This window comes from Heptranchias perlo, chromosome 44 (genome assembly GCF_035084215.1).
Source record: "Heptranchias perlo isolate sHepPer1 chromosome 44, sHepPer1.hap1, whole genome shotgun sequence".
In the NCBI taxonomy this organism is placed as follows: domain Eukaryota; kingdom Metazoa; phylum Chordata; class Chondrichthyes; order Hexanchiformes; family Hexanchidae; genus Heptranchias; species Heptranchias perlo.
Window position 1 is genome coordinate 3,719,919 of NC_090368.1, and position 25,431 is coordinate 3,745,349.

General features: G+C 46.2%; 2 protein-coding genes across 4 annotated transcripts in view; one reads left to right on the plus strand and one right to left on the minus strand.

Annotated features, from left to right (window-relative positions):
* Positions 1-25,431, plus strand: part of LOC137306619 (CDC42 small effector protein 1-B-like) — a 59,737-nt gene that overhangs the window by 6,846 nt on the left and 27,460 nt on the right. For both annotated transcript variants that reach the window (XM_067975923.1, XM_067975924.1), the window contains exon 2: positions 24,435-24,707. The gene's annotated coding sequence lies outside the window, so the exon portion shown is untranslated. The remainder of the gene's footprint in view (positions 1-24,434; positions 24,708-25,431) is intronic.
* Positions 408-14,092, minus strand: mllt11 (MLLT11 transcription factor 7 cofactor). 2 transcript variants are annotated; one of them, XM_067975919.1, is made up of 2 exons: positions 13,944-14,092; positions 408-5,473 (listed from the first exon to the last, which is right to left on the minus strand). In XM_067975919.1, exon 2 carries the CDS (start codon positions 5,465-5,467, stop codon positions 5,210-5,212), a length of 258 nt encoding a protein of 85 aa, XP_067832020.1. In that variant the 5' UTR covers positions 5,468-5,473; positions 13,944-14,092; the 3' UTR covers positions 408-5,209. The 2 variants fall into 2 exon arrangements, with proteins under 2 accessions (XP_067832020.1, XP_067832021.1); XM_067975920.1 differs by lacking the exon at positions 13,944-14,092 and adding an exon at positions 11,603-11,800.

Genomic DNA, 25,431 nt, shown 5'->3' on the forward strand with positions numbered 1-25,431 from the left:
GTTGAGGCTGGGGGGTGTGGGAGCAGTGGTCAGTTGAAATTTCAAAACTGAGATCGATAGATTTTTGTTAGGCAACAGTATTAAGGGTCAGGGAACCAAGGCGGGTAAATGGAGTTGAGATACAGTTCAGTCATGATCTAATTGAATGATGGAACAGGCTCGAGGGGCTGAATGGCCTCCTCCTGTTCCTATGCAAATAGTCCAAATGATCTGCAGACACCTGGTTAAAAATCTGTAATCTGGAATAATGGCAGAATTCGACTTACTCGGCCACTGTTAACAGGTGTGTTTAAGAATAAATGGGCGGGATGTGATTTCCCCCAAAACACCAGTGAAAATCCCGGCCTGCTGTAGTGAATTTGATTTATTCAGAGTCGCCATAAAATAGTGAAATTAACTCACACAACTTTTTTTTCTTAATGAGTTCAATTTATTGGTTGGTTTTATGCTGTTCAAACAAAGCATCTGCAGTAAACATAACAGCAAAGGGATGTTAACACTGTTTGCTGAAGTAGGTGCCTCTGGATATCTGATGGAGATTTTCAAAGGAGTTCATTAAAGAGCCAGGAAGGATTAATGGACGACAATATTCGGGGCGGGGGGTGGGGAACGGGGGTTGGTTTGTACGACCCACCGTGTGCGTTGTCAGGCAACCCAAGATAAGGAACGAACCCGCCTTTACATTCTCTCTTGAGGAGCACCCACACACTGTGAATCCGACATCTGTTCCTCCATGACCAATGCTGCTATTGGGTTCACACATTGGAAAGGCGATCGTTCACAAGCACTACTTAGGAGATTGCTTGCAGGGGTGGGATAAAACCAGTTACTCTCCACTGCTGGTGCAATCGAATATTGATCCCTCCAGCATGAAAAAATGTCATCAATAAAGGGGGAATGTACACCATTTGAAAGTTATGAATATCTCTTGACTGACCTTTGTAAATGTGTATGGCCAGTGATGGCAAGAATACTATCCTGTGACTCGCGTGTAATACGTGGCTTTTCTGGGCCTTTACATGGCAATAATTTACTCCTAACAATGTGGGTGCGAGTGCACCCACTTCTGACCCGTCGGAGAGGAGCAGCTTGTGGAGACACGGGAGAGAAAGAACAGCGCAAAATAACATGAGCATCTGTGGAGTAGGGTGGGTTTGTAACAAACTCGCTCCTGGCACAGGGCGTGGCATGACTGGATCTCGTGTCAGAAATTCTGCCACAAGAGGTCAGCGCACTCCACACGACCTTCTGTATAGACGCACAAGGGAAAGAGTGCAGTTTGTAAAAAAAAAAAAATTCTACCAAAAATAAGTTGAAATACTCAAATTTTTGGGACTTGTGCATGACACCATGCTGCAGGTCTGATTACTTTTCCTATCAATCCTGCTGCATGGCAGATCGTGCTTTTATATAATAAACCTGGGTGAAAAACCGAGGCCCATCCGACGGATGCCAGCAAATTTGAGAAGAGTAGGAGAGAAAGTCAGGTGAATAAACCGAGGAGCGACCTTGGGTTTTAGACGCGTGTACGTTGTGGGAGGAAAGGGAAGGTTTAGGGAGTTGAGAAGCTCCACAGTTCTAGAAGCGAATGAGTTTGAGTAGCAACTGCTGCAATCGAGTCTTGATTTCAACACACTGGGGAGGGGGGAAGAGTGTTAGCCATCAGCCTGTGAACACCCTGATCCCATAGTGACTCTTGTGTACGAAACGTCACTGGTTATAACGCCATGTAATCGTTGTAGTTCTGAGTGCTCGATAGTACAGCAACCGGTGCTGAATTCAGGTCTTGTAGCTCCTTTGCCACCATCTGTGTTTGTGAACAGAAATGATTAACTGACTGACTGACTTAAATTGAAATGGCCCCCTTGTTGATTTGAGCATGTACCTGAACTGTGCAGACCATGAACTCCCAGGTACGGTCTCTGGTCTCTGCAATGTTAGCTGATCTCAGCCACGCTGGTTGTAGGTGGGGGCTACAATTTGGCTTTGCATCTTGGAGACAGGGAGGGCCAAAATCAGCCAGGTCTTCCACTCTTGCTTGAATTCCAGCAACTCCAGCTGGTGGGCAAGGACTGCATTAGCCTCGACTGTGATGCCCTCTGTTATCGAGTTAGGCCTTCTCACTCTCGCGGGTGAAGAATGGCCACTCGGATGTGGTACCAGGGAGCGTCTGGTGCCCCTGGAACCAAATCTCGGCAAGTGCCAGTTGCCTTCATGTGGGGGGGGGGGGGGGAACAAACTGGCGGGAAAAATAGTTCAGCGGTTCCATCAGGAAGTCCAGTGGAAAGAAAGTCTCGCATTTATATAGCGCCTTTTGCAACCTCAGGACGTCCCAAAGCGCTTTACAGCCAACGAAGTACTTTTAAGTGTAGTCATCTTACCAGGCGGACTTGAATCTTATGAGCTATAACGAAGCTCCATCTGGTGGTAGCAGTGTGCCGCTGCAGGTGTGACTGTGTCACAGAACGGTGATGCCCAAATAAGGAATGCACACAAACCCACACGCCATAGATGATGCACAATTCCTGTGATGATTCTCGTGCGATTGGTGGTCGTACGTTCACAGACGGGGACTCGGCTGTGCAGCCGAGTTAAACGCTGCATGCCTCTTACAGCCGCAGTGTGGCAGGGGGATGTGAGAGTCGTTTTCACATGTATGCTTGCGATTGCAGGCGCTGGAAACCACCTCTGTGCCAAACTACCACCTAACGATGAACGATTAGTACAGGCAGCGCGCCAGTGACCTCATGTTTCCCTTTTATATTCTCGAGCACCAGGGTTCTGCAATCTGGCACTCTCTTGAAATCAAGACAGATCGCACCATTTCCTACTCCCGACTCAATCTGTCCGCAAACTTGAGCTCCTTACCTTCCCTCGGTCTTTCCTCCTACAGTCGACAAGTTTTTAACGCCCAAGGTTAACGTCGGCGAGCTGCTCCTTTCTGACATTACCTCCTCTTCTTTTACTCTTCCGCCTTGGGTGGCGTCCCGCACTGAGACTTGGCATTTTGCCTCTTTTTTCCCCCCCTCCCCCACCTTGCCAGGACTTCTCAAAAGTCTTGGCCCGCGTCCTGTTCCGCAGTCGTCTTATAAGTTAAACTTAAAAAAGAACGCATTAAATAAATTAAGAAATTACATACTGAAACCGATAAATAAACAGTTCACATTAGTACCAGCTTAAGAAACAGACATTTCTGACACACTAAACATCACTGAATGCATCCAGTTTTGCTACTGAGTACATTAGTTAGCGAGGTAGAGTTAATACTCGCCTCTTAAAGGGATATCGACCCTTTGTCAATTTTCTAATACATGTTTTACGTTGCCGACCGTGGCCACTTCAAAAGGTTATGGGGGTGTAGCAATTGTGCATCGTAGCTGTTTGTGCCGCAGCTTGTCGGGGGGGGGGTTCGTAACCGTATGTGCCGCGGCTGCGAATCCCCAATCCAGTGATTTCGGAGCACCCTCCTGTAGGAACCGAGCCACCAAGGAGAATCTCCAAGAGGCTGACGATGCCTCCTTTAATCAGTTTTTTTTTTAACAAAAAAGAACAAGTTTCTATTTTGTTCTTCCGAGGAAATGCTGTGATCAGAATGGCTTGTCACAAATCTCTTTTCCCCCAACCGCACCCCCCAGCCCCCAACCCACCATTTTTTTATTTTGCCCTAGCCTGAGAACTGAGGCTTTTATGCACAGTGCACAGCAGTGTCTTAAAGCGATGGTGTTGCACTGAGAAACCCTTGCAAAACATTTCATCAGCAACAGAGGGCACTGTGATGCTCTGAGGGGCCATATTGAGAGCCACTGGCTGAGCCTGGTCCTAAGGGGTATAATTCTGACCTTAGCTTAAATTTTCTTTTTTTTAAAAAAAAAGGGGCACGAAAATTTGGGAGCCACATCAGAAAAGTTCACACAGTTCAGACTTGTTTGTTTCTTGGTGTGGCAAATTGCTTTCGGCAGTTTTACGAACTGCGTGCACCCAACAAAGCTCTGCATTTGCAGCGACGCTGCTCTCTCTCTCTCTCTCTCTCTCTCGAGTTGTAACTAGGTCTTTTGTAGCGACAGCAACGGAACGGGGAGAGGTTGCCCGGGGCTGCTGTCAGGCTGCCAACAAGTTCATCGTTTCGGGACGGAAGAGGTAAACAGCAGGCTGCATAAACCAGTTGAGAGTATGCAAGTGGTATCTGTCGGGTATGTTGCTCCCATCCATTCATGTTCCACCCACCCCCTCTCCTTTTCCTGTTGCTCTTCTGAGCTGCCTTACGGGGACAGGTTGCACAGACTAGGCTTGAGTTCCCTTGAGTACAGAAGATTAAGGGGTGATCTACTTGAGGTGTTTAAAATGATAAAGGCATTCAATAGGGTAGAGAGAGAGAAACTCTTTCCTCTGGTGGAGGAGGGGGGGGGGGGGGGGAAGAGTCCAGCCCTTTAAAATTAGAGCTAGGCCGTTCAGGGGTGATATCAAGGAAGCACTTCTTCACACAAAGGGGAGTGGAAATCTGGAACACTCTTTCTTCCCAGCAAACCCCCCAAAAAAAGCAGAGGGACAACTGAAAATCTCAAAACTGCCATTGATAGAATTTTGTTAGGCGAGGGTACGAAGGCGGGTTGATGGAGTTGGGGTACAGATCAGCCATGATCTAATTGAATGGCTCGAGGGGCCGAATGGCCTACTCGTGTTCCTATGCTTTCCCCCAATAAGATAATTGGCAAAAGAACGAGAGGTGAGATGAGGAGATTGTTTTTTTTTTACGGCAGCGAGTTATGCTGATCTGGAACGCGCTGCCTGAAAGGGCGGTGGAAGCAGATTCAATAATAACTTTCAAAAGTGGAATTGGAATAAGTACTTGAAGGGGAAAAATTTGCAGGGCTATGGGAAAGAGCAGGGGGGAGTGGGACTAATTGGATAGCTCTTTCAAAGAGCCAGCACTGGCACAATGGGCCGAATGGCCTCCTGGGCTGCATCATTCTAATAGGAAGCTGAAGAATAATCAAGGATACGTATTAGGGGGAATATGGGGGAGGAGAAAGATGGGAGCCCTCTATAAGCTCTCCTTTGCTTTGGCTGTGATTTCCAAGTACATTTTGAAGGGGGATTAAATAGGAGGGGGGGGCGGATAAAGCAAGTGAATCTGTTGGTACGCACAGAAAATTTATAAATCATGAACAACACGTTATAAGCTCATTCGAGGTGGCTTCTGTTTAACGACTCAAAGCAGTTCCAACTCTAGTCCGTCGAGGCTGGCGATGGGGGCTCTCCAGTAGTTGAAGGTGTTGTACTCGGCCAGGGCCTCCTCCTCCTCCGACATGGCCTGGGTCGCGTAGGGTCTGCCCGCTGCGGTCTGCCCTCCGGAGCCGGGTTTCGGGATGGACGGCCCCAGCACCTCGATCTCGGAGAGGTCAATCTCGGGGATGGGCATCCGCCAGAAGAGGAAGGAGTCGTACTGGCTGTTCAGCAGGTCCAGCATCTTCAGCTGGAAAAGAGGCACACAGGATTTCGGTTTAGTCCCCGAGTCAAAAATCAGCCCCTCACAGAACTGGCTTAACTCTCTGGGTCAGTAGCATTGGAAAAACAGGCACTAACAGAGGGGTACATCGCAAAGAAAGACTTGCATTTAAATGTCAGAAGATCGTGGGTTCAAGTCCCACTCCAGAGACTTGAGCACAAAATCTAGGCTAACACTCACAGTGCAGTACTGAGGGAGCCCTGCACTGTCGGAGGTCCCCAAGGCCCCTTCTGCTCCTTTTCAGGTGAATGTAAAAGATCCCACGGCCACTATTTCGAAGTAGAGCAGGGGAGTTCTCCCCGATGTCTTGGCCAATGTTCATCCCTCAACCAACATCACTAAAAACAGACGATGTGGTGATTATCGCAATGCTGTTTGTGGGATCTTGCGGTGCGCAAATTGGCTGCTGCGTTTCCCTACGTTACAGCAGTGACTACACTTCGGAAAGTACTTCATTGGCTGTAACGGGCTTTGGGACGTCCTGAGGCCGTGTAAGGCGCGATAGAAATGCTAGTTCTTTTTTTCTTACTAATTGTGAAGGAACATCTCAAAGCACTGCACGTACAGTGAATCACTTCAAAGTGTGGTCACTAAAGTAGGTGCACCGCAGGATCCCTTTAATGATTTGAGTGACCAGTTGACCTGTTTCAGGTGGTGGTCGCTGCGGGAGGAATGTTGGACTGGCCACTGGGGACAAACTACCTCAACTCTTCTTCAAATGGTGGGCCATGGGATCTTTTAACATCCACCAGGACAAGCAGATGAGACTCCGGGGCGGTGGGGTTTAATGTGTCTCATCCCAAAGGCGGCACCTGCAACAATGCAGCACCTCCGTTGCAGTGTCTTTAATTGCTCAGGGTCGTGGAGTGGGCCTTGAACACATGCCCTTCCAACACTTGAGGCGAGAACGCAACCAGGAACTGCAGAAATGAGAACTTTGAGACTGAACCTCGTCATTGCTCACATACAATCAAAAAAAAGATTTTTTTTTCAGCAGACCCTCTCATATTTTTCAGTCATTTTTTTTTTAAAAAAAACAAAATATGTTTTTCTCCGTACAGCACCTACCTTGGGAATTGTACAGGAAGAATTGTTACAGAGCACAATTCATTTGATAAGGAATTATTTATTTCTTATGGAAATGGGGAACAATGCTTATTGTATCAAAGGCTGCAATCCAGCCAAAACCAATTTCACGGCACGGGGAGCGCACCAGTGCCACGTGCTCATGACCACTGCCATTCGGCCCAACTGGTCCATGCTGCACACGAGCCTCCTCCCTCCCTACTTCATCTCACCCTATCAACGTATCCTTCTGTTCCTTTCTCCCTCATGTGTTTATCTAGCTTCCCCTTAAAGGCATCTAGGCTACTCACCTCAACCACTCCTTGTGGTAGCGAGTTCCACATTCTCACCACTCTGAGTGAAGAAGTTTCTCCTGAATTCTTTGTTGGATTTATTGGTGTCTATCTTATATTTATGGCCGCTAGTTTTGGTCTCCCCCCACAACTGGAAACATCTTCTCTACATCTGCCCTATCAAACCCCTTCATAATCTTAAGGACCTCTATTAAGTCACCCCTCAGCCTTCTCTGTCTGGAGAAAAGAGCCCCAGCCTCTTTCGTCAATTCTGATAGTTATAACCCCTCAGCTCTGGTTTCATCCTTATTAATCTGCTCCAGTGCCTCTATATCCTTTTTGTAATATGGAGACCAGAACTGTGCACAGTACTCCCAAGTGTGGTCTAACCAAGGTGCGATACAAGTTTAACATAACTTCTCTGCTTTTCAATTCTATCCCTCTAGAATTGAACCCCAGTGCTTGTAACGCCAAGCAATAGTTTTTTTTAAAAAAGTCAACTTTTTTTTCCACCCACTAGTCACCAGACAGTAACCACTACCTCATGACTGTAATACAATGACAGCATCATATGACCTTTTACAACTTAAAAAAAAATCAGGAAAGTGTTAATATAACATTTGAATACTAATAGCAGGGTCAGCATCAACAAGAAGGTGCGACACCATTTTCTGGACAATTGTTCTCAGTCTTTGGGTCTTGCAATCTTACAATTAAAATGGTCAGGATTCCATTACAGCACACCGGAGATACAGGAACCCATGTTGCCTTCCAGTTTCTAACAAATAACACCTTGTATTTTAAATCAACACCAGGTCTTCCTCTTTGCAACTGCAATACCACACAGCCTCTGAAGCCAGCACTGGGTCTTTCCAATGGATAAACCTTTGACAGCGCTTATTCAATAAGAGAAAGGGAGTTCCTATGACAGCCTAGAGGGTAACGGCACTGTGTAGTGTTGTGCTAAGCCATATGAACCATAACACCTCAGTTCAAATCTTGAGTTGACTTAATGTGCATATTTTAAAGTACAATTTCTCAATAAAACAGCACACGAGATCCTAAAATACTTCACTTTCTTAAAAATTGCCGGGTCTGTGGAGCACTGCATGCACCATTCATGACATCAACTGCAACACTCACGGGTTACCAAACAAATTCCATACCCCTATGACTGTAAATGCACTATAATATATTGCATTGAGCCATTCAAACCAGGAGGGGCCCCTGGTTCCATCACCAGTTTGTAATATGGAGACCAGAACTGTGCACAGTACTCCCAAGTGTGGCCTAACCAAGGTTCTATTCAGGTTTAACATAACCTCGCTGCTTTTCAATTCTATCCCTCTCGAAATGAAGCCCAGTGCTTTGTTTGCATTTTTAATGGCCTTGTTAACCTGCAATGCTACTTTTAATGAACCCGGGTGTGGGTGTGTTGGTAGACTATTCAACTGTAGTGGGCATCACAGCTGAGGCTGATCCCGTCCAGCAGTGGTTATTGAGTAGCCATCAGTGGTGGGAAACTCTAGTGTATTTCCCTTCCTCTCCACCCACCCCCCCGCTTTCATCCTGGAGAGATGCTGAGTTCAATAGTAGTGCCCGTACACTGAGATCAGCTACCAGAGCACGGACTAGGGATTGAAGTGGGCAATTTATGGCCTGTATGGTTCACTGTAACACACGTGCTTTCTAATATTTCTCTTGGAAAGAATTTGCATTTATATCGCACCCTGCTGCAGCCTAATCTAGCCTGATATTCCAGCACTACTGAGGGAGTGCTGCACTGTCAGAGGTTCCGTCTTTCCGATGAGATATTAAACTGAGGCCCCCGTCTTGTCTGTTCAGTTAACGTAAAAGATCCCACGATACTATTTGAAGTAGAGCAGGGCCCTTCTCCCCGGTGGCCTGGCCAACATTCTTCCCTCAAGCAACACCACTTAAAAAAAGAACAGATTGATCGTTCATTGCTGCTTGTGGGATCTTGCTGTGCGCAAATAGGCTGCTGCACTTCCCTACGAAACAACAGTGACGACACTTCAAAAAGTAATTCATTGTCTGTGAAGCGCTTTGGGGCGGCCTGAGGACAATAGAGGCACTATATAAATGCAAATTCTTTCCTCTTAGAAACATCTCAAAGTGCTCCACATAAAATAAATTACTCTGAACTGCAGTCACTGCTGCTAAGTAGGCAGACACAGCAGCCAATAAGTGCATTAGCAACAATAAAATGAATGACGGGTTATTCTGTTTTTAGAATCATAGAAGTTTACAACATGGAAACAGGCCCTTCGGCCCAACATGTCCATGTCGCCCAGTTTATACCACTAAGCTAGTCCCAATTGCCTGCACTTGGCCCATATCCCTCGATACCCATCTTACCCATGTAACTGTCCAAATGCTTTTTAAAAGACAAAATTGTACCCGCCTCTACTACTGCCTCTGGCAGCTCGTTCCAGACACTCACCACCCTTTGAGTGAAAAAATTGCCCCTCTGGACCCTTTTGTATCTCTCCCCTCTCACCTTAAATCTATGTCCCCTCGTTATAGACTCCCCTACCTTTGGGAAAAGATTTTGACTATCTACCTTATCTATGCCCCTCATTATTTTATAGACTTGTATAAGATCACCCCTAAACCTCCTACTCTCCAGGGAAAAAAGTCCCAGTCTATCTAACCTCTCCCTATAAGTCAAACCATCAAGTCCCGGCAGCATCCTAGTAAATCTTTTCTGCACTCTTTCTAGTTTAATAATATCCTTTCTATAATAGGGTGACCAGAACTGTACACAGTATTCTAAGTGTGGCCTTACTAATTCTTGTACAACTTCAACAAGACATCCCAACTCCTGTATTCAATGTTCTGACCAATGAAACTAAGCAAGCTGAATGCCTTCTTCACCACCCTATCCACCTGTGACTCCACTTTCAAGGAGCTATGAACCTGTACTCCTAGATCTCTTTGTTCTATAACTCTCCCCAACGCCCTACCATTAACGGAGTAGGTCCTGGCCCGATTCGATCTCCCAAAATGCATCACCTCACATTTATCTAAATTAAACTCCATCTGCCATTCATCGGCCCACTGGCCCAATTTATCAAGATCCCGTTGCAATCCTAGATAACCTTCTTCACTGTCCACGATGCCACCAATCTTGGTGTCATCTGCAAACTTACTAACCATGCCTCCTAAATTCTCATCCAAATCATTAATATAAATAACAAATAACAGCGGACCCAGCACCGATCCCTGAGGCACACCGCTGGTCACAGGCCTCCAATTTGAAAAACAACCCTCTACACCCACCCTCTGTCTTCTGTCGTCAAGCCAATGTTGTATCCAATTGGCTACCTCACCTTGGATCCCGTGAGATTTAACCTTATGTAACAACCTACCATGCGGTACCTTGTCAAAGGTTTTGCTAAAGTCCATGTAGACCACGTCTACTGCACAGCCCTCATCTATCTTCTTGGTTACCCCTTCAAAAAACTCAATCAAATTCGTGAGACATGATTTTCCTCTCACAAAACCATGTTCCTAATCAGTCCCTGCCTCTCCAAATGCCCGTAGATCCTGTCTCTCAGAATACCCTCTAACAACTTACCCACTACAGATGTCAGGCTCACCGGTCTGTAGTTCCCAGGCTTTTCCCTGCCGCCCTTCTTAAACAAAGGCTTAATGTTGCTTGAGGGAGGAACATTGCCCAGGACATCAAAGTGTCATGGGATCTTTTAATTTATCTCTGATACATCGGAACAGATAGACTGGGCATCGGTTTAGTGCCTCATAGGGAGGGACGGCATCTTCGACAACGACCAGGCTTGTATTCCCTGGAGTACAGAAGATTAAGGGGTGATCTAATTGAGGTGTTTAAGATGATTAAAGGATTCGATAGGGTAGATAGTGAGAAACTATCTCTTCTGGAGTGGGGGAGTCCAGAACAAGGGGGCATAACCTTAAAATTAGAGCCAGGCCGTTCAGGGGTGATGTCAGGAAGTACTTCTTCACACAAAGGGGAGTGAAAATCTGGAACTCTCTTTTCCCCCCCCACCCCCCAAAAAAAGTTATTGACACTGGGGATCAATTGCAAATTTTAAAACTGAGATTGATAGATTTTTGTTAGGTAAGGGTCACGGAACCAAGGCGGGTAGATGGAGTTAAAATACAGATCGGCCATGATCTAATCGAATGGTGGAACAGGCTCGAGGGGCTGAATGGCCTCCCCCCAGTTCCTAATGCCGTGCTCCCCTCAGCACGGCACTGAAATGTCAGCCTACGTTATGTGCTCGAGTCCTGGAGTGGGACTATGAACCCACAACCTGAGTCGGAAGGCGAGAATGCTACCCATTAGCCAAGCTGCCAGTTCAATTCTGAATTGAGCATGCAGTTCTGTATCTATCTGTTCTTACATTCTGTGTTGTGCATGTTCCTCTTGGCCAAGACCTCCAGTGTGAAAGTTTAGGCCTGCACTCTTGGAGATTGCAACAACGAGAGGACATGTTCTGGCAGAAGTACAACACAGTAACCCTCCGACTGAGACCGGATAACCTGGGGACAGAGTCATGAGTGAGCTCGTGCAATTGGCTTCAGCACCCCCTGGGCAAAGGGAGCAAACGGTCGTCCGGGGGTTCCTGCTCCTCATTGTCACCCCTGTCGGAAAGCGCACGTGAGGACGGGATTGTGCGTGGCTGCGATGCTCTCCGTGCTCGAATAGTCTGCCGACACTTTTCTGTAGCCTCACCTGTCAAGAGTGGCTCTTGGACAAGACGCTGGAGGATTTCCAAAACCCGTGGAACTTTACCCCAGGAAGAGACGGCGCCTCCGGAAAACGGAGGGGATATTTTTTGAGAGGCAGATCCGTGCAGAGAGTGAGATGACGTATAACGGTTTATGTAGAATTGCAGGTCTATTAAAAAGCTCGGGAGAAGAGATTCTGATGAGAATAAAATCTCTTACGTTAAACCATCTGTTTATGGTGAGCAGCTGTTAGCCCCAGTAATAAATACATGAATCATGCACTTCTGAAGACTCAATTTAGCATCATTGCCACAGCAGTCCCTGGTCCTAGGGATATGCCAGATGGTGCCCTCATTACAACTGCGGGCTCTGGCAAGCAACATCAGTATCGTATATTTGAGATGAGGGGAAGGACATTGATTTCAGCTCTGCTCTCATGGGCAAGAAGTGCTTAATAGAGGCTTATGGATCAGAACATAAGAATCGCAAGACGAAAAAAGACCATGGTCCATCTAGTTTGCCTTCTACCATCATGGTCGTCGCATGATAGGATAACAGAGTTATTGATTAATCACAGCAATCAATCTCTTATCAATTAGTCGACAACAGACCCAGAAAGGAGGTGAGGAAAACCATAGTCCAAAGTCACCTGCCCACCCCCCCCCCCCCAACCCTCATCCCCCAAAGCATGTTACACTCACCACACGTCGTCTCTCAAATTACTCGTGCGCTGTATCCCACAAGGTTATTTTCTGAAAGAAACCTGACTAATTTCCATTTAAGTGAATCAATACTGACTGCATCCTCCCTCGGGAGCCTGTTCCATAGATTGACCGCTCGCTCACTGAAATGTTGTTTCCGCAGATTTGAATTCCCTCCCCCCTCCCCCAGGTCCAGTTGAGCGCCTGATTACCACGTTGCTGTTTGTGGGATCTTGCTGTGCACAAATTGGCTGCTGCGTTTCCCACATTACAACAGTGACGACACCTCAAAAATGCTTCATTGGCTGTAAAGCGCTTTGGGTGGTCCTGAGGACGTGAAAGGCGCGATAGAAATGCAAACCTTTCTTTTTTACCAGAACGTAATTGGAGCACCCACATTTATCCCAGGATAAACTGACAGCCACCCTCAAAGTGACCCTGGTGGCCAGGAAGGAGGAGCGCTGACCAGACGGGACAGAGGAGGTCTTTTATTTTTCAAGACTCCCCAGGTGTGGCTGCTAAGTAGGGGGTGGGGTGAGGAGTTGACCGCTGAACGCAGTCACCTATAGAAATGTCTGCACGATGATATTATCCTGCACCGTGTTCGTGGGAAGGGAGAGAGGAACTTAAAAATAAGAAACATTCAACATGGGTCCCCAGTAGGGTTGCCAACGTTCGCTGGACGTATCCCTGGAGGTTTCATCACGTGACCGCCATCCCTCACTGTCCCACCATTGGTTGCCCGACACGTCCATCCTCACAGCGCCCTGCCTTCCCACGGCCAATCGGAAAGCGGACAGACTCTTTGTTACCCGATTGGATGATTCTGGAGATTAATCTTCAATTCCTGGAGACTCTGGGGCAATCCTGGATGGGCTGGCAACCCCTGGTCCCCAAACCAAGGATGTTGGAGAGGGGCTGCACCCCGCCCAAACGAGACAATTGCCAGAGTTCTGCGGGCAAAACCAAATCCCACCAGGCACTGACCCGCCGGGCAAGCAAGCAGTCATCAATATCACCGCTACTGGCCGGAATCAGTCCCCGGGGTCCTGTATAAATAACCTCAGCCACTCAGTAAAGCTCACTCACCGCCAAAATGTGTAGTTTTTTTTTACGTACACTGAATATAACTGAAGAAAATCTGCATTGGAGAAATTGTCAGAGAGGCAAGACAATAAATGGAGAGGGAGAGTAATTCATTTCCCCCCCTCAGCTACGAGTAGAAACTGGGAAAATTCCAGTATTCCCGTGCTACCAGCAGCGTCACCCTTAAAAGATGCTCGATTTATAAACACAAATCCCAATTCAGCCTCCGTATTTGACCCTGAAAATCAAAAATAGATCTGGGAAAGGCTGATTTTTGTCCCTAGTGTTCCTTGCACTCAGTTCTGATTTTTTTTTAAATCGGGGCAATTTAAAAAAAAAAGGTTTTGCTAAAAGGTACCCATTTAAAGTAAATACCTTCGAGATGTATAACAATGAAAGATGCTTAATCTACAGATATAATGTAATATTAAAATGAACTGAATAGCTAATCTATTGAGTGGGCATGACAAGGCGATTCTGAATCCTGTCAGCCCCTACATGTAGGTACATTTAAAATGCTTAAAAAAATTATTACAGGAAAAATATACACAGACTGACCTTTTCTGAGATTGGAATGATTTCGTCCAGGAAATGCTGGCTCGGTTGCTGAAGAGAGCTCTTTGTACGTATGTGAGACACAGTATAAGAGACGCCCTACAGTGAGCTTAGATTCCTTCCCTCCCCCTTAGCCAGCTGATCGCTCTCTACTGCAATGCAGCCAAGGCTTGCTCAGACTGTCACGCCTGAACTATTTGATCAGTGGCAGCACCAGCTGTCTGTATTCTGCCGCCTTTGTCCCAGCCGGCCCCCTCCACCCTCTCTCTTTTCCATCCTTTCTTTCATGGCGACAAAGTGGCCCGCGGGGTCCCAAAGCCTGACCCGATCCGCTCAATTAAAATTGGGGATCATAGAATGTGGAACTCGCTACCACATGGAGTGGTTGAGGCGCATAGCATAGATGGATTTAAGGGGAAGCTGGATAAACACACGAGGGAGAAAGGAATAGAAGGATATGCTGATAGGGTGGGATGAAGTAAGGTGGGAAGAGGCTCGTGTGGAGCATAAACACCAGCATAGACCTGTTGGGCCGAATGGCCTGTTTCTGTGCTGTAAATTCTATGGAACAGACATGTAATTTAAAAGGAGACTGCTTTTTCCATTTGTTTACAGAATACACGACACCGCGATGTAAACTGCAGCATTGTGTCACTTGGGTATAATCAAAATGATGCTCAGTTCAGAATCTTGTTTCATCCTTTGGATGAGACGCCAAACTGAGGTCCCAACCGCCCATTCACGTCGACTTTTAAAGATCCTGTGACTCCAATGGAAGAACAGCAGCGTCCTGCCCAACATCCTTCCCTCAATCAACTGAGGAATACCAACTGGTCGGGGGTGGGGGGGTCTGTGCTACACTGTCGGAGGTGCCATCTTTGTAGGAGGGGAACGGGCCCAAGCTTCAGCCCGTGATCTCGAACTTCCAAAATCCAACATTTTCCCAATGTCGATGCCCAAAGGCTCCCATCCAGTGGAGATAGCCATTTTTGATTCTTCATCTGACGATGATGTCACTGACAGGGAGCCACAAGGCTACGTCTTGGAGCAGCTCGTCAGCGGGGGAGCGTTGCAACTTAAGAGCGGCCTGGGGACTTATCGGCAACCCGTCCCCATCCGCCACGGGCGTGTCCAGCTTTCTGGGGGGCCGACTGGGGTTGGAACAACTCCCAGACAAATTAGTGATCGTGACCTGACCTCCCCCCCCCCCCCCCATTGAAATGAACAGGGGCTGCTCCCTCGAGTGGCTCTCGATGATCGGTCTCCATCGAGACAGGAAATTCAGCGCTTTCCTTTAAAAGATAGGAATTGCTAGGCGACAAAAATGGTCCACGTAGTTCGCCTTCTACCGTCCTGGTAGTCGCAGGAAAAATCAGAGAGCAAGTTATTATCTTAATGGTGAGAAACTGGAAAGTACTGCAGTACAAAGGGATCTGGGGGTCCTAGTGCAAGAAAATCAAAAAGTTAGTATGCAGGTGCAGCAGGTGATGAAGGCGGCCAACAGAATGTTGGCTTTTATTGCTAGGGGGATAGAATATAAAAACAGGGAGGTATTGCTGCAGTTATATAAGGTATTGGTGAGACCGCACCTGGAATACTGCATACAGTTTTGGTCTCCATACTTAAGAAAAGACATACTTGCTCTCGAGGCAGTACAAAGAAGGTTCACTCGGTTAATCCCAGGGATGAGGGGGTGGACATATGAGGAGAGGTTGAGTAGATTGGGACTCTACTCATTGGAGTTCAGAAGAATGAGAGGCGATCTTATTGAAACATATAAGATTGTGAAGGGGCTTGATCGGGTGGATGCGGTAAGGATGTTCCCAAGGATGGGTGAAACTAGAACGAGGGGGCATAATCTTAGAATAAGGAGCTGCTCTTTCAAAACTGAGATGAGGAGAAACTTCTTCACTCAGAGGGTGGTAGGTCTGTGGAATTTGCTGCCCCAGGAAGCTGTGGAAGCTACATCATTAAATAAATTCAAAGCAGAAATCGACAGTTTCCTAGAAGTAAAGGGAATTAGGGGTTACGGGGAGCGGGCAGGAAATTGGACATGAATTTAGATTTGAGGTTAGGATCAGATCAGCCATGATCTTATTGAATGGCGGAGCAGGCTCGAGGGGCCGATTGGCCTACTCCTGCTCCTATTTCTTATGTTCTTATACACCGATAACGGAGTCGGTGACTAATCACAGCAATCAATCTCTTATCAATTAGTCTACAACAGACCCAGACATGAGGCGAGGAGAGCTTTGGGAACCGTAGGTCCAAAGTCACCTGCTGATGCATATATTTCTTGGACGGACCTGGTGACAACGGCATCGTCAACGGCGGCCTCCAGCGCTAACCCCTGAATTGCGCGTCGTCGGTAGCCATCGTGAGGGCTTCGCTGCTGTATGCCAACTGCTGTTGTCAGCAGTCACTTCGATATTTTTGTACTTTGTCAACAAAGGGCCAGCCTTTTAAATTGAAAGCTCCCCCCCCCCGCCCTCCCCCTTGGAGTTTTCCTTCACCCTTCACAATTACGAAACAGAAGAATAAAATTGCCACAGCGCATCTGAGCATTCAAGGGTCCGGTCCCAAGATGAAAAGATACTCTAGACTGGAGAATGTTCTGTTTCTATGACAACTCATGAGGCAGCATTAACTGTTAGATTCCAACACAAAGGGAAAACATGTAGAAAATTAAATCAAACCACCCCTGAGTCTACGTTATTCTAAAGTATACAGACCCAGCTCCTTGAGCCAATCCGGATAACTAAGGTATTTCAGACTGAGAATTAACCTTGTGGCCCTCCTCTGCACCCTTTCCAAAGCTCCAATAACCCTACCAATCTGAGGAGACCAAAACTGGACACAGTATTCTAACTGAGGGCTAACCAAGGTCCTTGTACAAGGACAAAATGGTTTGTTTTGTAGTTTTGCCATTCAGGGGTGATGTCAGGAAGCACTTCTTCACACAAAGGGGAGTGGAAATCTGGAACTCTCTCCCCCAAAAAGCCTTTGAGGCTTGGGGTCAATTGAAAATTTCAAAAACTGAGATTGATAGATTTTTGTTGGGTAAGGGTATTAATGGTTACGGAACCAAGGCGGGAAAATGGAGTTAAGATGCAGATCAGCCATGATCTGATCGAACGGCGGAACAGGTTTGAGGGGCTGAATGGCCTCCTCCAGTTCCTATGCCCTGTGAATAGAAACATCTTTGCTTTAGCTATAGCCTCATGGCATTAGTCATGAACCTTTAGAGAGTGATGCACTGTTAACACCCAAATCTCTTTTTCACCACTGGCTTCAGTTCTATTCCCTGTAGGGCGTATGTACGTTTAGCATTAGACCTACCCATGTGCATAACACTACACTTCCCTGAGTTAAACATCATTTGCCAAACACGGGCCCATTCTCCCAACACATCGAGACCCTCTTGCACTAGTTGAGCATCCTCTACAGTCCTAACCTTCGCAGGTATCTTGGTGTCGTCCGCAAACTTGTGTTTCATTCTCCCAGCACGTTACATCTAGGTCATTAATGAAATAGTAACTAGCAAAAGGTTGTAACACCGACCCCTGAGGGTCACCACTGGTAACCGGTCTCCAAACAGATCCAAATCCATCGACAATAACTTTCTGCTTATGGGCATTTCATCCAATTCTCAATCCACCGTAGCCAATTACCATTAATTCCACCAGATTCTATCACGTGAGATACCTTATCAAAGACTTTCTGAAAGCCCAGCTAGACAATGTCACCCTTACCTACTAACCTGGTGAGTTCTTCAAGGAATACGGTCAAATTCATAAGACGGACCTTCTTTTCGGGAAGGGTGCCCCTGCAAAGACCTTCTCTGTCTCAGTGGTCATCTCGACTGATGCCTTCGAGCATCTTACCTCTTTCTGAAGTCTAGCTAATGGGCCTATAGTTACCCTGTTCCGCCTTATCACCCTTTTCAAAAATTGGAAACACATTGGCATTCTTCCGGTCTGAGGGAACAGTCCCGTGAGTCCAGCAAGCTGTTAAAGATACGGACGAGGGGCTCGCGTAGCACCTGTCCCATTTCTTTAAGGAGCCTCATGTGGATATCATCAGGGCTGGCAGCCCGGTCTATTTTAAGGGTCCTTAGTTTATCTAACTCGATATCCTTATCTATTTTAATATCAACAATTTCACTATTAACAGCACCACTTGATGCTGTCAGTTAAGCCTCGTCTTCAAGAGTAAAGACCGATGCAAAGTACTTGTTTGGTAGCACTGCCATACTCTGAAATTCCTTTCCAACCTCTCATTGAGCATCTTTTAATGGCCCAATACAGTGTTTGATGGTCCTTTGACTCTTAACGTAGCTGATAAAGCTTTCCCCATTACTATCTCAGTTGTCCACTAGACTATTTTCCATTAACCTATTAGCTGATCTCATGGAATCATGCAGCACAGAAGGAGGCCATTTGGCCCATCGTGCCTTTGAAAGAGCTATCCGATCCCCTTTTGAAAGTTACTATTGAATCTGCTTCCACCGCACTTTCAGGCAGTGAATTCCAGGTCATAACAACTCGCTGAGTTTTAGAAAAATTCTCCTCATCTCCCCTCTGGTTCTTTTGCCAATTATTTTAAATCTGTGTCCTTGATTACCGACCCTCCTAGTGGAAACAGTTTCTCTTTATTTACCCTATCGAAACCCTTCCTAATTTTGAACACCTCTATTAAATCTCCCCTTAACCTTCTCTGCTCTAAGGAGAACAATCCCAGCTTCTCCAGTCTCTCCACATAACTGAAGTCCCTCATCCCTGGTACCGTTCTGGTAAATCTCCTCTGCACCCTCTCCAAGGCCTGGACATCCTTCCCAAAGTGCGGTGCCCAGAATTGGACACAATACTCCAGCTGGGGCCTAACCACTGATTTATATTAGCAGCCATAGTTTTCTTTAACTGTTCACATTACTTGTCTTTTATTTTGCTGGTTATTGTTTGTACTTTTAGTTTATAAAAACATTCTTATTTACATTTTATTTGTCCTTGTACATGAACAGTCAGCCATCTTAGAATCTTAATACCACATGCCCTTATTTTGACTTTGGGAACACACATGACTTCTATGCGTTTTAATTCGGTCATCAACATGCAATCAATTATTAATTATTCATAATATATAAATATAATTTGTATTGTATTTAAATGCTGAAATTCAAATCAAACTTACTCTTGAGTGGCTGTGAGCAGTGGCAGTTACAATGATGTCATGTGCCAGCATCTTATGATGTCAGGATTAGGTAACAATGGCAACACTTATGATGTAAGCAACAGGTAACAATGGCAACACTTATGATGTAAGCAACAGGTAACAATGGCAACACTTATGATGTAAGCAACAGGTAACAATGGCAACACTTATGATGTAAGCAACAGGTAACAATGGCAACACTTATGATGTAAGCAACAGGTAACAATGGCAACACTTATGATGTAAGCATTGTTTAACAATGGCAACACCTATGATGTAAGCATCAGGTAACAATGGCAACACTTATGATGTAAGCAACAGGTAACAATGGCAACACCTATGATGTAAGCATCAGGTAACAATGGCAACACTTATGATGTAAGCATCAGGTAACAATAGCAACATATGATGTAAGCATTGTGTAACAATGGCAACACCTATGATGTAAGCATCATGCGTCAGGAATGGAGGCGGCAGCCTCTTATATTGGAAGCCATCAGACAACAGCTCTTGGTGTCAATCTGCTCTGGTGTAAGCGTCGTGATGGAACTGACCATCGGGGCAGCGTCCGATAGTGTAAACATCTGGTGATAGGATAAGAATGTTTCATAAGGGACATCGAAGTGGGGGGTGGGGAGGGGGTGATGGAGCAGGTGTTCTAACCTGAGCAAGTTTTTACATGTTGAGTGTAACCAAAGGCTTAGCCAAATTTGCTGGGGATTATTTCAGGGGCATATTTAGGCCTACAAACGCATTGGGTTGTCACAAACCCTTCATTTATTCTGTTATAGATTCAAAATATGCCAATAAACTAAGTAATGAGATACTTGTAGTCCGTAATATGTTCTGAGGGAGCGCTGCACTGATGGAGGTGCCGTCTTTCGGATGAGAAGTTAACTCGAGGCCCCGTCTGCCCCACTCAGGTGGACGTAAAAGATCCCACAGTCACTATTTCGAAGAAGAGCAGGTGAGTTCTTCCTGGTGTCTTGGGGCCAGTATTTATCTCTCAATCAACATCACTAAAAGGGATTATCTGGTAATTATCAGATTGCTGTTTGTGGGATCTTGCTGTGCACAAATTGGCTACTGCATTTCCTACGCTTCAAAAAGGACTTCACTGGCTGTAAAGCGCTTTGGGACGTCCTGAGGTCGTGAAAGGCGCGATAGAAATGCAAGTCCTTCTTTAATATAATTCAATTTGCCGTGTATGTTGTGAACTGCTTATTTGGGCATCACCATTCTGTGACACACTGTCATGCCTGCAGCTGCCCACTTCTACCACCAGTAGGAGCTTCAGAATCCGCAGGTGCCGATACCTGTACCTACATCCTCACTCATGCATTCTGAGGGGAATTTGCTTTGCCCTGACTATGCAGAAAAGATTTACTAGAACAGTTCCAGGGATGAAGGATTTCAGAAACGTGGATAGACTGGAGAAGCTGGGGTTGTTCTCCTTGGAACAGAGAAGGTTGTGAGGAGATTTGATCGAGGTATTCAAAATCATGAAGGGTCTAGACAGAGAAGATAGAGAGAAATTGTTCTAATTGGCGGAAGGGTCAAGAACCAGAGGACGTAGATTTAAGATGATTGGCATAAGAACCAAAGGCGACATGAGGAAAAACTTTTTTACACAGCGAGTGGTTAGGATCTGGAATGAACTGCCCGAGGGGGTGGTGGAGGCAGATTCAATCATGGCCTTCAAAAGGGAATTGGATAAGTACTTGAAGGGAAAAAATTTGCAGGGCTACGGGGAAAGGGCGGGGGAGTGGGACTAGCTGGATTGCTCTTGCAAAGAGCCGACATGGACTCGATGGGCTGAATGGCCTCCTTCTGTGCTGTAACCATTCTGTGATTCTATTCTATGTATTAAATGCTACCAGGTGAGGTTGAGTCGTGTGGTAAGATACCAGGGAAGCCCGCTGAAGAGGACGGTATCAGTGGGTCCAAGAGGGAATTGGACGGGTTTCCAGAGAGAGAAAGGATGCAAGGGAACGGGACAAAGATTGCATCAGGGCACAAGGTGCCACAAAATTTGGCCCCTGTCCTTTATAAATGGTTTTGTCGCACTGTACAGAGGCAGGTAGGGGATCAATGTAGAAGGAAAAAGGGCTTGTTGGGCCTACGAGCCTTTCTCAGTTCCTAAAAAAATTCTTATGTTCATCTGATCGTACATCTTATTGCTGTTTATGGGACCTAGCTATGTGCAAATTGGCTGCCGGGTTTCACTTGTAGTAACATTTATTGCATTTCAAAACCATTAACTGTGAAGTGAATTTGGACATTACAGAGAGATGTGATAAGTCACTATATTCATGTACTTGTATTTCTATAGCACCTTTAATGACGTCCCAAAGCACTTTACAACCAGTGAAGTACTTTTTGAAGTGTAGTCACTGTTGTAATGTAGGAAACGCAGCAGCCACTTCGCACACAAACAATGACCAGATCATCTGTTTTAGTGATGTTGCTTGAGGGATAAATATCGGCCCCAGGACACCGGGGAGAACTCCCCCCTGCTCTTCTTCCAATAGTGGCCACAGGCTCTTTTACGTCCACCTGAGAGGGGCAGACGGGGCCTCAGCTTAACATCTCATCCGAAAGACGGCACCTCCAACAATGCAGCACTCCCTCGCTACTGGTGCTAGGAGTGTCGGTCTGGATTATGTGCTCAAAGTCTCTGGAGTGGGGTTCGAACCCACAACCTTCTGACTCAAGCCACAGCCTGACAACAAGGAAGAGAGTCAATGTGACATGGGCCAGTAAGTGACCTGTCCAGGAGGTCTGGTGGGCGTTGGAGCTTGCTGGAGATGTGGAAGCAGACATTTCCTTACATAATGAGTCTCCTCTGTCACCACACCCAAAACAAGATGGCTACACTCTTTCTCATTGTGCAAACACTGCCTTATTTAAAAGAATACCTTCTATACTTCTCTCCAATTTTCTGCTCCTCTCCTACAGGCGCTGACAAGGAGTAGTTGAGGCGAATAGCACAGATGCATTTAAGGGAAAGCTACATAAGTACATGAGGGAGAAAGGAATAGAAGGATATGCTGATAGGGTGAGATGAAGAGGGGAGGGAGGAGGCTCGTGTGGAGCATGAACCCGTTGGGCCGAATGGCCTGTTTCTGTGCTGTAAAATTTGATGTAACTTTAAGAGTTCCCTGTGGATTTGTTGGTATGGTTATGACTCAGCCCAGTTTCAGTTCCCAGTCTGGACTTACTTCTCTGATCTCAGGCAGAACAGCACCACTGGGCTGAGAAAGGAAAGATTAACTCTTGCTGGGATCCACATCCACAGACCGGTACCTTGACTAAAGAGTCCATCCTTCCCCTGTGAGCTGGTGCACTGAGTGTCACCCATGGGGCAAAGAGTGTCTCAGCAGGCTATTCCACCATTGGGGCATTACGGCCGAGCCTCACTCTTTCACACCAAGGTGTCAGCGGCGGCTCGGAGGGTAACACTTTTGCCTCTGAGTCAGAAGGTCGTGGGTTCAAACCCCACTCCAGAGACTCGAGACTGAGGGAGTGCTGCACCGTCAGAGGTGTGCCGTCTTTCAAATGAGATGTTAAACTGAGACCCCGTCTGCCCCTCTTAGATGGATGTAAAAGAACCCATGGCCAATATTGGAAGAAGAGCAACAGAGTTCTCCCTGGTGACCTGGCCAATATTTATCCCTCAGCTAACACCAAACACAGATTATCCGTTCATCATCTCATTGCTGTTTGTGGGATCTTGCTGTGCGCAAATTGGCTGCTGTGTTTCCTACATTGCAACAGTGACCACACTTCAAAAGTACTTCATTGGCTATAAAGTGTTTTAGGAAGTCCTGCGGTTGTGAAAGGCACTGTAGAAATGCAAGTCTTTCTGTACTGACCTACATTAACGCAGAGAGTATGAATTTTCCAAAGGTGTCATTGCCTGTGGCATAGTTCTGGGTGAAAACTCTTTCTAGGATGAATATGGGGGGCTGGGAGGGGACTATTCCAGGAAACGAGTTAATAGATTAAATTGGTCCTACATCTCATTGCTGCCTGTGGGATTTTGCTGTGTGCAGAATGGCTGCAGCGTTGGACCACATGGCGACAACAATAACTTGCATTTATAGCATCTTTAACGTAGTAAAACGGTCCCAAGCCGCTTCACAGGAGCGATTATCAGACAACAATCGACACTGAGCTAAAGATTAGGACAGGTGACCAAAAGCTTCGTCGAAGAGGTGGGTTTTAAGGAGCATCTTACAGGAGGAGAGAGAGGCGGAGAGGTTTAGCGAGGGAATTCCAGAGCTTAGGGTCTAGGCGGCTGAAGGCACGGCTGCCAATGGTGGGGCGAAGGGAGTGGGGGATTGACAAGAGGCCAGAGTCGGAGGAGTGCTGAGATCTCAAAGGGTTATAGGGCTGGTGGAGGTTACAGAGATGGGGGGTGGGGGCGAGGCCATGGAGGGATTTGAACACAAGGATGAGAATTTTAAAATCGAGTCGTTGCTGGACCAGGAGCCGACGTAGATTTTTTTTTTCAAAAAATATACTTTATTCATAAAATTTGTAGCAAAACATACAATACAGTTGTCATATCTCATTGCAAACGTACACAATACAGATTATACAATTTGCAGGTTACATCAAGCACAGTTCAATGAACACATTGGACATAATTACAGATCATGACACTCGAGGGTGCCTCATTGCATCACAATCAATACAGGTCATTTGTTACAGATTCATTACAGATTCATTACATCAATTTGAATTTTACATTCTGCCCGGGGTGGGGGGTTTTCCCTGATTGCAGCCCCTCGGTATACAATGGCGGGAAGGCTCGAAACGGTTGCCTTTCCCCACAGAGCCTTTGCGGCGGCCGCGCCCATCCTCAGTGTGTCCCTGAGCACGTAGTCCTGGACCTAGGAATGCGCCAGTCTGCAACACTCGGTCGAGGACAGCTCCTCGCACTGGAAGACCAGCAAGTTTCGAGCACGGGGTGGGGTGACAGGCAAACGGGACTCGGTGCGAGTTAGGACACGGGCAATTCTTTGTACGTGACGTCCTTTTGGACGGTTCCGGGAGATGTGGAAGGTGCTATTTTCTCCCAGATCGGCGTCTGCCGCCTCATAACGTGCCCTGAGTCGTCAATTTGTACCTAATGAGCACCATAGCAATGTAAGTGACTCTACATAAATATAAGGTCTTTCTTCGGTGCTAACCACTTTTTTTTAAAGAAAAACAACCACAGCAGATCACGCCCTTAAATTTGCACACCTTACATTTTTTTTTGTTCTCTTTTACCAGTTGTCAGCACCAGCTATATCCAGAGGTGGCGTCTTGTCTCTCCTCCTTTTCCATCCCTGGGAAATTGAGTCGTTTGGTTCGTTCAGACCAAGAGGAATGAGTCACTGGCAATGAGTGAGAGCTGGAGCCACACCTCAGAATAAGCACTGAACAGGAAGAAGGGGTTTCAATCCTTGCAAAGAAAATCCATAGTATAAAAAGAGAGAAAAAAGTGATTTTAGAAATATATATATTTAGAAAGGACTTTTCTATCTACTCGGAAACTAACAAAAGGTAAGCGGGAGAGACAAAAAGTTGAAACTCCTTTTCAACAAAAAAAAAGTTTCTCGACTCTTTTTTTGGGGGAACAAAAAGTTCTTTTTGTAGCCCGGGACTCGGGATATTCCATGGGAATCCCGAGGTTGGAAACTTGTTGGTGAAGCTTTTTTTTATTATATAAATCCGGAAAAGAGAGAGCGAGAAATATGTTCCTTTTTTGTTTCCAAATTGCAGCGCTTCATTTGACTTCTGACTGCGTTTTTTGCCACTTCCTTAAACTTACAATGGGAGCAGGATTTAGAAAGAGACACGAGCTTGTGAGTTTAAAGGCGGTGTTTGTTCCTTTCCTTTTATAAGGGGAGCTTTTAAAGTCATTGCTGGTATGTGTGTGTGACCTTTGGGAAAGTCTCTGATGGATCTTCCCGTTTTAAACTAGGAAGGCAAATGGATCACTTTTTTTGGGGGGGGGATAAAGACCTTTTGGGTTGTTGGGATTTTTTTTCCCCTTTTTAATTGCATGCCAAAGGCTTCAATGTAAGAGGTTAAGTGTGGGCTGAAAAGCAAGCTGTAAACTGGAAGCTAATCTCTAGTTAATCATACAATGAGTTCTATCAAGATTGTGTAATGGGCCTGTTGTAAGATCTGTGGGGCTTTCTAAATTACATTTCCTTCCCCTCCCATTGCAAAAACCCTCTGCCTCTCTCGTTTATTGATTTTATGAACCTTTTCTCACTTGCTG

Excerpts from the sequence above, each read along its gene's own strand:
- mllt11 (XM_067975919.1), bottom strand. The coding sequence starts at position 5,467 with ATGCTGGACCTGCTGAACAGCCAGTACGACTCCTTCCTCTTCTGGCGG.